Raw genomic sequence first — 13,650 nt, 5'->3', positions numbered from 1 at the left:
AGGAGTAGGTGCTGGGGGGCAGGGGCCCTTTGGGGAGAGGTGCTGCATTCCGGTCCTCTAGGATTGTGTGTGCGACCTCAGGCTGACCCCAAGTCTTTGTGGATGTCAATCCTGACCTTTCCACTCCAGTCCTCAACTTCCCAAAGGGACCTAGGCAGAGTGGTCAAAGCAGAAAGAGCTAGGAAAGGATACTCTGGGGTCTGGAGGGAGGGAGGTGTCCTCAACCTCAGTCCCAGGTGAGGCCTCAGAAGCCTGAGGTTGAAGGGTAGGTGGGAAGAGGGAGGCTGGAGGAGCCAGGGAGTGAAGGCGCAGATTCCTGTCTGCTCTACCCCACACCTTGCGGGAGGAGGAGCAGAGAAGGGGCCCTATCTGTCTCACCTCTATCAGAGTTCTCCCTGTGAGGCCACCCTGAGTGGCCTCCTCCCTGGCCCCTGAGCCAGCCTCCTGCTTCCCCACAGATCGTCCTGCCCACCCGCTGTAGCCAGTGTCCATCCTCAGACCATCTCAGGTGGCCCCGTCTTGATTTCAGGGGAGCCATTGAGCATTGAGGAGTGGCTGCTCCCTCCCTTCCTTAGACTCTTCCCCAGTCTGAGGGGCGCGAGCCTCAGGGCTAGGAGTGGGTCTCATCAGGGACCATGGCTCCTCTCTCAGACCCTGCTGTCTCCTGGCTCCCCCACAGGCCCACCCTAGATAAAGCGCTTGTCCTGCACGTCGTAGGAGTAGGGGTCGCCGGGAAAAGGCTGGGGCGGTGGCTGGTTGTAAACGCCCTGCAGGAAGATCCAGGCTGTGCCCACCACCATAACAGGCGTCACCACAAAGAGGCAGAGGCGGTCCACTGTGCGGGCCACTCGGTTCCAGCTATCTTTCTCCTGTGGGTAGGGGCAGAGAGAGTGGGGTGAGAAGGGCCTCAGGCCACAGAGCCCCACCCCCAAGCTGGGGCCCAGCCATGGAGCAGAGGCCCGGCTCAGTGTGCCTGCAGAGGCTGCCTCTGGCTTGCAGGATACTGCCGGCTTGTCCCCAGCAAGGTCCCAGGCGCCTCTGGCCACAGGCAGGGCTGATCACTCTGTTGGGGAGGCAGAGAACAGACCATAGCCTCCCTCTCTGCTGTAGCACAGGGCTCTGGGGCTAGAGAGGAACTGAGGCCCAGGGGTCTCTCCTAGGGGCTAAGGAAGGTGGATAGACCCCTCTTCTCTTTCTCCCCCATCCCAGCAAGTCAGGGCTGCTGCCAGCCCATATGTGAACTGGGAAAAGATGCCCTTTCTCAAGAGAGAATTTTTAGAAGTTGTATAATGTTGAATAACCATATATGGCTACCTTTAAAACGTCTGGTTCTGTCTGGAGTATCAGGCTTGAAACTGAGTAGGGACAGAAAATGATTGGCAGCTGGGAGAAAGAAGGGACCCTAAGGGATGCTCAGAGTGTGGCCTGGACAGGGTGGAGCTGTATGCCTCTGTGTGTGTGCCTGGCCCCAGTGCTGCTATAGGGTGCCAGGCAGGAGTTCTCTCTCCCTGGGAGGGGCCTGGAATCTGTATCACCTTAACTCCCTCATCTAAGTTGGTGTGTGTCTCTAAGGGGAACCCTGCCCTCTTAAGATAGAATACACTTAATCAGTGCCCTACTTGAACACCTGTACATGGCAATCCTGTGGTCCCTTACCTCATTGTAATTGTTCTGGTCCCTCATGTGGTTAACAATGAAGTTTGCCCCATCCACAGCTGGCTTCAGCTCATTGAAGAGTTCCTGCTGGGCCTGCTCAGAGCTTGCTGGGGGCCGGCCTATGGACAAGGGGCCAGAGTGGGTGTGAGGCCTGCCCCCACCCACCTCCCACAGATGGACTGAAAACCAGGACCAGCAGGGACCCACGTGCAGTGGTGAGGCGCCGGGCCAGCCCATGCCGCTCTGACTGCTTCTCAAACATGAGGTCGCTGCGGGACTTGAGCAAGAAGTACTCCTCAGCCTTGGAAATGTATCCCAGGGAGCTGCTCCTCCGCACCAGGGCCCCAGGGCTGGGTCCGTCCTCTGCTGGGCGGGACATGTGCAGGAGCTCTGGCAGGGTCTCCAGGAAGAGCTGGGGCCGTGTCAAGGGGCCACAAGAAAGGCGTTTTGTTGTTGTTGTTTTGTTTTGTTTTGTTTTGAGATGGAGTCTCACTCTGTCGCCAGGCTGGAGTACAGTGGCCTGATCTCGGCTCACTGCAACTTCCACCTCCCGGGTTCAAGTGATTCCCCTGTCTCAGCCTCCCAAGTAGTTGGGACTACAGGCACATGCCACCATGCCTAGCTGATTTTTGTATTTTTAGCAGAGATGGGGTTTCATCATGTTGGCCAGGATGGTCTTGCTCTCCTGACCTCATGATCCGCCCGACTCGGCCTCCCAAAGTGCTGGGATTATAGGCGTGAGGCACCGCGCCCGGCCAAGAAAGGCCATTTTACAAGGATGGGGTGACCTTTATACATCCTAACATACGTGACTTCATTCCTGGCTGCCACAAAGTGCTCCCCCGTCTGACTCTGTCATTGATTCCCCGATCTCCTACTGATGCACCTGTAGGCTGCTTCCGGCTCTGGAGACCACATCACCCATGGTGCGGAGGAGAACCCATTCACTAAAAATGATAAATTCAAGACCAAAAACTAAGGTAAATGCTCCAAATGCTACAGTGTCCCCCCATCAAATGCTGAAAAGAAAAGAGTTGCTAAGGCCGGTCATGGTGGCTCATGCCTATAGTCCCAACTGTTTGGAAAGCCGAGGCAGGTGGATCACTTGAGGTCAGGAGTTCGAGACCAGCCTGGCCAACGTGGCAAAACCCCATCTCTACTAAAAATGCAAAAATGAGCTGGGCATGGTGGCAGGCACCTGTAATCCCAGCTACTCAGGAGGGTGAGGCATGAGAATCACTTGAACCTGGGAGGCAGAGGTTGCTGTGAGCTGAGATCGAACCGTGGTACTCCAGCCTGGGTGACAGAGGGAGACTCCATCTCAAAAAAAAAAAAAAGAGTTGTTAAACTGACTTCAGCTGTCCCAGAACAGCCAGCCAGCCCTGCAGTAGCCAAGAGGCAAGGGCATCCCTCTCCCGGGCACCCTGCCCACTCAGTCCTCCCCTTCTTCCTTCTGAGTTGCAGCATACAGTGGAATGAACACATTAAGTATATAGCAGAAGAATTTTTACAGATGCATTCCCCTGGGTATATCCCCAGTGATAAGATAGTGAGCATGATCCCCAAAAATCAACCTCATACCTGCCCCCGCTCAGTTCCCTCCCAGCCCCAGAGATAGCCACCATTCTGACTTCTATCACCAAACATTGATTTGGCCTGTTCTTGAACTTCTTACAAAGTGAGGCCTGCAGCATGTGCTGCTGCATCTGGTTTCTTTCAGGGATCAATCTGCCAGGAGGTTCACGCATGCAGGGGTGCAGTAGCTGCGGGTGTTTCTGCACTGCTGAGCAGCACTCCCGTGGGAGTATGTGGCCAGTGTCTTTATCCATTCTACAGATGGCCTTTGGACAACTTCCAGATTTTTTTTTTTTTTGGAGACGGAGTTTCGCTCTTGTCACCCAGGCTGAAGTGCAGTGGTGGGATCTTGGCTCACTGCAACCTCCACCTCCCAGGTTCAAGCAATTCTCGTACCTCAGCGCCCCGAGTAGCTGGGATTACAAATGCAGGCTATCATGCCTGGCTAATTTTTGTATTTTTGGTAGAGATGGGGTTTCACCATGTTGGCGAGGGTGGTCTCGAACTCCTGACCTCAGGTGGTGATCCACCTGCCTCAGCCTCCCAAAGTGCTGGGATTATAGGCGTGAGCTACCACACCCGGCCCCTGCTTTTTTTTTTTTTTTTTTTTTTTTAGAGATGGGGTCTCAATCTGTTGCCCAGGCTGGGGTGCAGTGATGTGATCATAGCACATTGCAACCTCAACTCCTGGGTTCCAGGGATCCTCCCACCTCAGCCTCCTGAGTAGCTGAGACTCCAGGTGTGAAGCACTGTACCTGGCTCAATCTCCAGCTTTTGGCTATTGAGAGTGCTCATTTCCTTTTTTTTTTGAGACAAGGTCTCACTGGAGTGCCCTGGGGCGATCACAGCTCACTGCAGCTTTGACCTCCCAGGCTCAAGTGATCCACCTCAGCCTCTTGAGTAGCTGGGACTACAAGCATGCGCCACCACACCTGGCTAATTTTTTGTTTGATTTTTAGAGATGGGAGTGTCACTATGTTGCCCAGGCTAGTCTCCAACTCCTGGGCTCAAGAGATTCTCCCGCCTCAGCCTCCCAAAATGCTGGGATTACAGTGGTGAGCCATTGCGCTGGGCCGAGTACTCACCTTCTTGACCCCCTCAGACAGCACATGGGTGCTGGGTGTTCGGAAGTGGATGTTGAGCACGATGACACAGATCACCACAACCATGGTGACCAGCACCATGCCGAAGAGCAGGAACCTGTGGGCACACACTCAGCTTGGAGCCCCCAGGGCTGGGCTGGGCAAGCAGGGTGGGGCCAGGCTTGGGCATCACTCACTTGCCGATAAGGGGGATGGCCATGGATGTGGCGGGCAGCCGCTTGGAGATGAGCAGCAGGAAGACGGACTGAGCCAGGAGCACAGAAATGGCCACTGATGTCTTCTCACCACCTGGGGAAGCCAGACTTAGCTTCTTTGGGGGAAGCTAGGACCTTGGGGCCCTAGTCCTAGAGGGTCCTGCTGCAGCCCCTGGCACCTCTGTAGTACCATGGTGCCCTGATGAAAATCATGGGTTATGGAGCTACAGTGCCTGGGTGCAAATCTCAGCTCTGCCACTTACTAGCTGGGTGACCTTGGGCAAGTAGCCCAACCTCTCTGTGCATCAGTTTTCTCAGCTGTTGAATATGGTGAGAGTGTGTTTAACACACATCACTCTGCCTGGCACTGGGTAAGTGCTCATGAAAATCAGCTGTCACAACCCACCCATGCCACTGAACCCTCCTGGAGCACAGATCTGTGTGCATGACTTCCTGCTCAGAAAACACCAGCGTGTCCTCATAGCACCAGGATAACACCCCAACTCCCAGCCCCTCACTCGGACACCCCAGCCCAGTGCGGTCTTGCTCTGCCCACCTGAGCTCCTGCAAGGGCAGGAAGGGGGCTCCCCTGCTGAGGCCCCCTCAGCCCCTGCCTGGCCACCTCCTCATCAGCATTGCCCCTCCTGCCGAGGGTAGCCCCACCCAATCCTGCTCAAGTCCATTCCAACCCCACCTCCTCTCCACCTCCTCTAAGAGCCCTCCCAACCCCACTGCAGATGGAAGGTGCCCCCCTTCTCCCTCCTGAAGTCCTGCCAGGGGCAGGGGCTGGGTGGCCTTTGACCCTGGGACTCACTCTGCCCTGCTCATAGTAAATATTCTGAACTTGTAAACCACTGCCCCCTAGAGTCAGGTGAGCATAGACAGGTTTTCTGCCTCACACCCTACTGTCCTAGAGACCCTGTTATTCACCCACTGGTTCAATAGTTGAGGGCCTCCTGTGTGCCAGGCTCAAGGTCACATACTGGAGACCATGAAGGACTTAGTCTCTGCTCTGACAGAGGGACAGTTTAGCAGTTCTGCGAGTCCGTGGGAAGTAGCATCTTGGGGATGCCCTGCCCTGTCCATTTGGGGATGTTGCCCAGAATCATACAGCCCTCCCTCTGGGTGGCCCTCACACTTGGCCCAGGCAGGGAGCTCCAGGAATAGAGATCCCAGGTGGCTCCCAGGAGGAAGTGAGGGGGCAGGGCGTGCTCGGGTGGGCTTGGGGAGGGGAGCAGGGAACAGGGCCTGGAGGCTCACTGTCGGCCGGTAGGTAGAAGACCAGGTTGACCATGAAGGAGATGAGCACGCAGGGCACCAGGATGTTGATGATGTAGAAGAGGGGCTTGCGGCGGATGATGAGGTAGAAGGTGACGTCCTGGCGGCTGGGGCTGTCCAGAGGGGCTCTGGGGTCCACGTTGACCCTGGCCGGCCGGTGCACTATCTCCCACTCCCCGTTCTCTGAGGGTGGCACATGGACACCTTAGGGTCAGGCCAGGCCAAAGGGGCTAGGCAGGGCCTGGGGACAGATGAGGGGCTGGGCGGGGCAAGCCAGTCCAGGACGCGGCCGGCTGTCGACGGCGCCCTGTTGGTGGGTGTCGGGATGGAAGTTTCCATCTGTGAGGGGCCATCTTCCTCTGTGACTGATTTCTTTTTTATCTTTTCAGAAAAAGTAGAAGCTGAGGCCCTACAGGACTCAAATAAGGAGTATCTTTTGGCTCAAAAGATACACGAGCCAAAAATAGGTATTGCAGGTTAAAGAGACCAAGTCAAACAAATGCTCTCAGATATTGAGCCTGTCTTCCTGAGTAACAAAGAAAAACCTCCTGGACATTAATTGAGCCACTCCTCCTCAGCCTGGGCCTGGGGGATAACGAACTAGTGACAGTAAAACTATCCCTGCCATGACGTGCCAGCCTGAGACAGTGAGACAGGGTCCCTTCGGATGGACGGGGTGAGCGGTAGACCCCATGGAGAATCCGAGCCTGGGTACAGATCGGGGATGAGGATGTCAGGAGGGGTGGCAGACACCCCCCATCAGGATGACACAGCCCTCGTGCCAACCACACCCCTGGGTTCACCAGACACAGGAAAGACTAAACCCCTGCCAGCCACAGGCATCTCATGTGTGAGAAGCATGACTTCCGGGCCTGGGCAGGGGCAGGGGAGGGCACTGGCACCGTCTCTCTCTGCCTTTGCGATAGCTTTGCATTCAGGAAGTATGAGCGTCTGTATGCTTCTCTGTGGGCGGGCATGTGTCTGCCCTTCTCTGTCCAGCTGATCGTGTGAGTAGCTGTGTATCGGTGTTCTAGGTATATGTGTGTGCACGTGTGTATCTCTTGGGTGGGCAGTGCCAGTGTGTCTGTGTGTGTGTGTCTGAGGGACCTGCCCACCCACTGGTGGCTGCTCCCAGCACCTGTGAAGCCTTCAGGGTCAATGATGATCCACTCCACGGGGTAGGTGCGGTTCTCTTCGGCATCCTGCTTCAGGCTCAGGGTGATCTCTTTGGCCGTGTACTTGAGGGAACTGGGGAGGGCAATGGGCAGAGAGTGCCACTCAGTCACTGGCTGGGGCCACAGAGCGGGGAAAGGTTAGTAAGGGAGGACCGTTGTGGGGAGGGCAGCACTAATCCGGACAGGGCAGGGGCCTCTGTCTGGGGGTGCTTCAGTCACCTCCTTCGGCCCCTGGTAGGGTGCTTTGGGGTGAGGGGTGGCTGGATAAATGGGGGCACCTGAACTTGAGGGAGCAGTTCTGCCAGTCGAAGGGGAAATAGGTGACAGAGATGGGGCAGGAGGAGCGGAAGATGGCAGGTGGCAGCCAGTACACAAAGCCGTAGTCGTAGACAAGCACGTTGCAGGAGTAGGAGATCTGGAAGGAGCCATCATTGCTGGGGAACAGGGACAAGAACCACAGTGAGCTCTGGAGACTCAGGACAGGCAGAGTTGGGGGATGCAGAGGAGGCTTGAGGAAAGGAGGCAGGGTGACAGAGAGGAGGTCAGGGAGGGCTTGGCTCAACTTGTTCTCCAGCACAATCTCTGGGAGCCACACCATGTCCGGGGGGAGGCGCAGGACACTGATGTTTCCAAATTCTTCAGCGTTCCACTTCAGCCGGTTGTCTGTCCAGCCCTGGAATCCCAAAGGCATGTCAGCAGTGCACTCTGCAGCTGTCCAGGCTCCTGGCTCCCCCTACTTCCCTGAGAGAAGACTGAACAGGGTCTGAGAGCTGTGACAAAAGAGGTTTGGGGAAGGCAGGTACAGAGTGCGGATTCAGGTCTGTCATGGACAGCTGTGCAGGATGCTCACTGCACGACTAAGAGAGCATTATTTCCGCTGTGAGCATAGGAGATTTGTGTTTGTATTGTGGACTTTTGACAGACAGGAGGAGAATGTTTTCTGATAAAAACCAAGATAAAGTGGCAGTTTTCCAACATGTGAATCCTAATCCACTTGAAGGTGACACTAGGGGCTGGTGAGGGCACTAGGTGGGGGAAGGACAGTTGGGCCTGGGGCTTCTCTGTAGGGAGGCACCAACCCCTGCTGGGAGATAGTGTCCAAGGCAGATGGGATCTCCAAGTGGAAGCAACCTGGAGCCCTGCATTCCCCCTACCCCACCGGCTCTGGGAGGGGCATTATGTTTTTTTGAGATGGAGTCTTGCTCCGTGACCCAGGCTGGAGTGCAGTGGCACAATCTCGACTCACTGCAAGCTCTGCCTCCTGGGTTCACACCATTCTCCATTCTCCTGTCTCAGCCTCCCGATTAGCTGGGACTACCAGCACCCACCACCATATCCGGCTAATTTTTTGTATTTTTAGTAGAGATGAGGTTTCACCGTGTTAGCCAGGATGGTCTTGATCTCCTAACCTCGTGATCTGCCCGCCTCGACCTCCCAAAGTGCTGGGATTACAGGCATGAGCCACCGCGCCCGGCTGGGAAGGGCATTCTTACGTGCTCTATCCACACATTGGTAGTGAGGGTCTCCTCAACTTCTTTCTGTAATTAGACGGTAGGGCCATCCTTCAGGGCCATATCATTCTTTTATCCGCACACATTCACCCACTCTCTCTGTATTTTTTTTTTTTTTTTGAATCTTGTTCAATTGCCCAGGCTGGAGTGCAGTGGCACGATCTTGGCTTATTGCAACCTGCAACTTCTGCCTCTTTGGTTCAAGCAATTCTCCTGCCTCAGCCTCCCTAGTAGCTGGGATTACAGGCGCATGCCATCACACCCGGCTAATTTTTGTATTTTTAGTAGAGACAGGGTTTCACTATGTTGGCCAGGCTGGTCTCGAACTCCTGACCTCAGGTGATCCCCCCACCTTGGCCTCCCAAAGTGCTGAGATTACAGGCGTAATCCACCACGCCCGGCCTACATTCACCCACTCTCAACTGGCACCCAGGGACACCATGGCATCTGAACCCTGATCACTCGCAGTCAGGAGTGGGTGGGCAGCTAGGAAGCAGAGAGGACCGGTGGCCTCTGAAGTGTGTCACAGATGGGTCGTGCTATGGGTGTGGATGGGGGACACCCCAGAGCTTACACTGGAGGGGCAGGACAGCAGCCTGTCAGGGCACAGAGCAGCTCCAGCACATTTCCCAGAAAGGGAGCCACCACAGGCCAGGCGGGGGCTTCTGTATTCCTCCACGGCTATCCTGGTCCTGGGAAGCTGTCCCTGCTCTCCCTCCCAACCCAGCACCGGAGGGCCTCTCACCAGGGAGATGAGGTTGGAGAGCGTGAGGGCCAGGGTGACGTCCACACTCTCCTCTTTGTGTGCCACAGGCCGGAGCTCCTTGTTGTAGCCCTTCTCTTGAAACAGGTGCCGGATCAGCCGCTCCTCCTCGTTCAGCCCCCAGATGCCTGGGGAGGGTCAGGGACAAGGACTGAATGGGGCCTTGGGCAGGGGACTCAGGAGGGAAGCTGCCCTGAGGTCCTGCTGGACCATGAGGTTGGGATGAGCAGGGGGGAAATCCAACCACTCCCTGGGAGTGGGGACCTCAGAAGGCGGCCCCCCAGCAGGGAGAGATGGCAGAGTGGGAGTGGGGAGTGAGAGGAGGCCATGCCGTGTGGGGCCTGGGTGGGCATCACGGGGGACCCCAGGGTGGGGAGGATGTCTACCCTTACCACACACCGCCAGGGCAGCCAGCAGCCCCAGTGTCAGCACTGGCCCCTCCATCCCATCCCTCTGACTGGGACCTGCATCTGCCCCTCCCATCTACAGGGCTGTGGAATGAGGGTGGGCGGGAGAGGGGACAGGTGTTGGTGGAGGAGGGAGTCAAAGGGAAGAGGCAGCCGGAAACACAATCTGACACCTCATGGCGGTGGGGTACGGGCCAGCCAGGGCAGGAGCCCAAGGACGTGAGGCAAAGATCCCAGGCTGGGACGCTCCGCAGCTCGGCGGCAGGGGGCGGAGCAGGGAGGACGTTGTGGGGGCGGGGCGCTGAGCGGAGACGCTGGGCAGTGGGGCCAGCGCTGGGCAGCCATGCATGGGGGTGGGGCGACAGGCAGGCCAGCTGCTGCTACTTCTCAGGAGGCAGGAGATAGTCTCAGATGGGGACCTCACAGCCTCTCTCCAGCCTCTGCGACCCTTGCCAACTGCTTCCAGAGGCAGCCCTGCCTGGATCCTGCCCCTGAGACTGAATGCCCACCCACCAGGTCCCATCCCAAGAAAGCTCCAGAGTTATTTCCATGTATTATAAATAACATTTATTAAAGCAGCTGTGATTCTCTGATTGTAAACCTGGGAAGACACAGAGGGCCCAGGACCCCCACCCCATCCCACCCGCACACACCCAGCCACTGTGGCAGTGACAGTTTGTCATTATGCTCCTGAGTCCCTCTCAGTTCCTGGGAGTAGTAGGTCCTCCCCAGGGGCTGGGGGCCCAGACATGGCTCAGGGTTGCCTGGCGGGGGGTACCTGAGGGTTGAGTGGGTGGTGCCCCTTCCTCTCCAGTCCAGGCCCCTGCCCTACATCCATCCAGTGTCCCTCGGGCTCCCCTTCTGCCAGGGCAGCCACGCGGAAGGCCTGTAGGGCCTGCACCAGCAGCCGGGGGAGGCTGCGAGCCAGTGTGGCCGGCTCCAGGCCCACCAGGCCACTGAAGGCCACATGCCGACCCCCCAGGCCTGCCCGCACCCAGGCTCTGAAGAGCCCGGTCAGTGTCTTGGAGCCCAGATCTGCCAGGACCTACAGAGGGAGGAGTGGTGATCAGGGGCCCTGAGTTGGAATCCCAGAGGTCACCCCCTCTGCCCCTGGGCCCCAGAAACTCTCACCTAGACCCATGCTCCTTCCTTTCTCCCCAAAACCCTGCTTATTTCCCGCTCATGTGGACACCCCCACCCACCCCTCTACTCACTCTCCCCACCACCATCCCCAGTGGCCTGGCTCACACTCTGCGGGCCCTACTCCCTCTACCTACTCCCAGAGCAGGGGCAGAGGCGACCCCAGGCTGCTGGGAGGGCATCGGGGCTGGGCCCTCTGCACCTTCCCTGGGCTAGGTCTCAGCCTTCCCAGGCCACCGTGAAGGAATCTGGAAGCCTGGGGACCTACCTCATGAAAGTTCATGGCCAGGTGCTCCGAGGGGACCTGCAGGATCCAGGCATGGGCCCCCTGCAGGGCAGCCAACTTCTGTCGCAGGGGCTCCAGCCCAGGGCAGCCTGGAGGAAGAGGCCAGGCCCCGGGAATAATGAACGGATGTGGTATGGAACTGGAAGTGGCACTCCCACCAGCACTTCAGGACGGCCTCCCAGGAGACACACTTAGCCTCTTATGATATAGATGGGGAAACTGAGGCTCGGGGAAGTTAAGCAGTAACACCAGGCAAAGCATCTCTGTTTGACACTGATGAGAGCTCAAACCACAAGTCCTCCAAAAGAGTCATACGCTCTATGGCGGGGAGGGGAGAGTGAGTTCACTCTGTTGCCCCACCGAGTAAGTGCTTCCCGGAGCTGCCTAAAAGCGCTTCCGACCTCATCCAGGCCCTCGACCTATCCCCTCCCGAAGGTCGGCAGAGGGCGTCATTACCGTTGGCTTCTCCGCGCGGCTCCGGCCTCCACTTCGGGAATCGAGTGCCTGCAGCCCGCGATCCTGGGGAGGCACAGAGTTAGGGGATCTCCTCGGCCGGAGAAAGTGGCTCCGCCGCGCGGGTGGGGCCAGGCCAGGGCTAGGCTGGGCTGGAGGGCGCGGGGTACCTGAGTGCAGCCGCAGCTCGCGGGCGGGGTGCCGGGGAGACTCCTGGAGCGCTGGAGCGGGGCGAGCGAGGGCGGGGGCCAGGCGCCGCAGCCCCGGACGCGGGCCGAGCAGCTCCTGGGCGTTCCGCAGCAGGCCCAGCAGCGTGTGCGCCAGCGAGCGCAGCTCTGCAGACCGTACAGGAGTCGGAGCGGCGGTCAGAGGCTGGACAGGCCCCTTTCCCTACGCCCCCCGTCCCGGTCCTGGTGAACAGAACTGACCGCATCGCCGCCGGCGCTGCAGGCACTGCTGGTGCGCCAAGCGCGCACAGGCGCCCTGGGACCCCGGGCACAGGCGGGCATAGAAGGCGCAGAGCCGGGCGGTGTCTGCCTGCAGTTCCTGGGGGGGTTCCCAGGCCAGAAGCTCCCTGCAGCTGGGCTCGCGACTGGAGGAGGCTGCTGCGGGAGGGACAGGGGTCGGCTCACCCTCTGTTTGGCGCCCTAGCTCCCGCACTCCTTCCCCGGAGGGAGACAGGCTATGCCGAGGCAGAAGGGAGCAGGGAATGGGCACGGGCCGGGTGGAAACGGGCTTGTCCCACGGTTGTCCGTTGGGACACTGGGGACGGGGCATTGGAAAGAGAGCGCTCACAGCTCATCTGCTCCTGGAGCCAGTCCTTGAACACGGCCACGCGGGTGTAGACTCCGGGCTTCCCTGGCTCCCCGCAGCCGTCCCCCCAGGAGGTGACACCGAACAGGACTTCTCTAGGGCGGGGGCCAGGCTCAGAACAGGTCAGGGGGCCTCCCGAGTCACCCTGCGGGGCCAAGAGAGAGGACGCTGCATTCACCTGCCCCCTGTGACGCCCGCCTTACGCCTGGCAGGTGTGAGCCTGCCACTTGTATCCATTTTAGCGATGAGGACAGAGAGGCTCAGAGAAGTCCAGTGACAGCCAGACGTGGAAGGAAAGGAGGCTGTCGTGGGCCTGGGGAGGCTCAGCCGGCCTTTTCTCTTCAGACTAGGTTCATACCTGGCACGAGTCAACGCCCCCTGCCAGGTACCCGGCGCAGAGCATGGTGCTGGGGCGCAGCCCGGGCCCCAGGGCCCTTCGGCAGGTGTCGGCGCTGAGCAGGGGAACACGGGCCTCTCTCACTGCCTCAGCCTCAGGCCCGTCTGCAGGGAAGGAGCGGAAGGCTCAGGTTTGGAGGGCAAGAGCTCCGCCTTGAGTGTCCCTTTCCCACCACCCCCCCTTGATTCCTCCCCCTTTGAAAGAGCAGGCAGCATTTTTCCAAGGCAACCCGGCCTCCCCACTATCTATTACCTCGGACCTCCAATTCTTCCCACCACGGGCCGGCTCACCCACGCCCAGTACCTTCGAAGAGGGCCCCCCAGCCCGCGATGGCGCAGGCGGTGCCGGCAGGGGGCTCCTGGGGCTCCTGGGGCAGGCACACGGGGCGCGCCGGCCCCCCCGGGCTCACCGGCGTCCACAGCTGCACCAGGGCCAGGTCGTTGTGGAAGGTCCGCGGGTCAAACTGAGGACGAGGAGGCGGCGCAGGGTCAAGGAGGCGCGGGTGGGGGTGCGGTGCCCAGCCTTGGGGGCCTGGAGACTGCCTTCTTACCTTGGGGTGGGGCAGGATGCGGTTCACTGGCACCTCCTCCGCTTGCTCTCCCCGGGGCCCCTCGGCCAGCGTCACAGTCCACAGAAGCTCATTCGGGGCGCTGTGGGACGAGCGGTGGCTGAGACGCAGGAAGGACAGGGGCACACACAGCAGACCCTCGGAGACCCTACCCCTCCGCCCGCACGCAGGGCTTTCTCTACTTGGGGGCAGGGAGGGCGGGCCGGGGAGGGGTCCCGTCCCAGAGGGGCGAACGCGCCCGGCGGTGCCACCCCCTCCGGGCTGGCATCCTGGCGGGGCGGGCTCGGCCCCTTGAGACGGGGAAGCCCGGGACCGGCAGCCGCCAGGGGGC

The 13,650-nt window shown here is 59.2% G+C and overlaps 2 protein-coding genes across 3 annotated transcripts in view; both read right to left on the bottom strand.

Moving 5' to 3' along the window:
• Positions 1–9,755, bottom strand: CHRND (cholinergic receptor, nicotinic, delta (muscle)). Of its 2 annotated transcripts, XM_011952004.1 has the most exons (12): positions 9,648–9,755; positions 9,238–9,383; positions 8,475–8,519; positions 7,545–7,654; positions 7,260–7,415; positions 6,945–7,054; positions 5,789–5,989; positions 4,511–4,622; positions 4,317–4,431; positions 1,864–2,068; positions 1,657–1,775; positions 1–869 (listed from the first exon to the last, which is right to left on the bottom strand). In XM_011952004.1, exons 1-12 carry the CDS (start codon positions 9,736–9,738, stop codon positions 687–689), a joined length of 1,593 nt encoding a protein of 530 aa, XP_011807394.1. In that variant the 5' UTR covers positions 9,739–9,755; the 3' UTR covers positions 1–686. The 2 variants fall into 2 exon arrangements, with proteins under 2 accessions (XP_011807394.1, XP_011807396.1); XM_011952006.1 differs by lacking the exon at positions 8,475–8,519.
• A 451-nt stretch (positions 9,756–10,206) lies between these two features.
• Positions 10,207–13,650, bottom strand: part of PRSS56 (protease, serine, 56) — a 4,752-nt gene continuing 1,308 nt past the window's right edge. The window contains exons 2-10 of the mRNA XM_011952050.1: positions 13,302–13,401; positions 13,055–13,214; positions 12,713–12,855; positions 12,337–12,499; positions 11,970–12,143; positions 11,712–11,876; positions 11,545–11,607; positions 11,071–11,177; positions 10,207–10,707 (exon numbers count right to left, since the gene is read on the bottom strand). Of these exons, the coding sequence (XP_011807440.1) occupies positions 10,417–10,707; positions 11,071–11,177; positions 11,545–11,607; positions 11,712–11,876; positions 11,970–12,143; positions 12,337–12,499; positions 12,713–12,855; positions 13,055–13,214; positions 13,302–13,401 (1,366 nt within the window). The 3' untranslated portion in view covers positions 10,207–10,416. The remainder of the gene's footprint in view (positions 10,708–11,070; positions 11,178–11,544; positions 11,608–11,711; positions 11,877–11,969; positions 12,144–12,336; positions 12,500–12,712; positions 12,856–13,054; positions 13,215–13,301; positions 13,402–13,650) is intronic.

This window comes from Colobus angolensis, unplaced genomic scaffold (genome assembly GCF_000951035.1).
Source record: "Colobus angolensis palliatus isolate OR3802 unplaced genomic scaffold, Cang.pa_1.0 Scaffold33, whole genome shotgun sequence".
In the NCBI taxonomy this organism is placed as follows: domain Eukaryota; kingdom Metazoa; phylum Chordata; class Mammalia; order Primates; family Cercopithecidae; genus Colobus; species Colobus angolensis.
Note: the sequence above shows the minus strand (reverse complement) of the source record. Positions and strands in the feature narration are given on the sequence as shown.

What these genes read in the sequence shown, in the direction of transcription:
- CHRND (XM_011952004.1), bottom strand. Translation starts at nt 9,738, where the DNA reads ATGGGAGGGGCAGATGCAGGTCCCAGTCAGAGGGATGGGATGGAGGGG. An exon ending in GCCATCCCCCTTATCGGCAA is followed by an intron (nt 4,432 to 4,510) that starts GTGAGTGATGCC and finishes GTGTGCCCACAG; the next exon opens with GTTCCTGCTCTTCGGCATGG. An exon ending in ACCAGAACAATTACAATGAG is followed by an intron (nt 870 to 1,656) that starts GTAAGGGACCAC and finishes CCCTACCCACAG; the next exon opens with GAGAAAGATAGCTGGAACCG.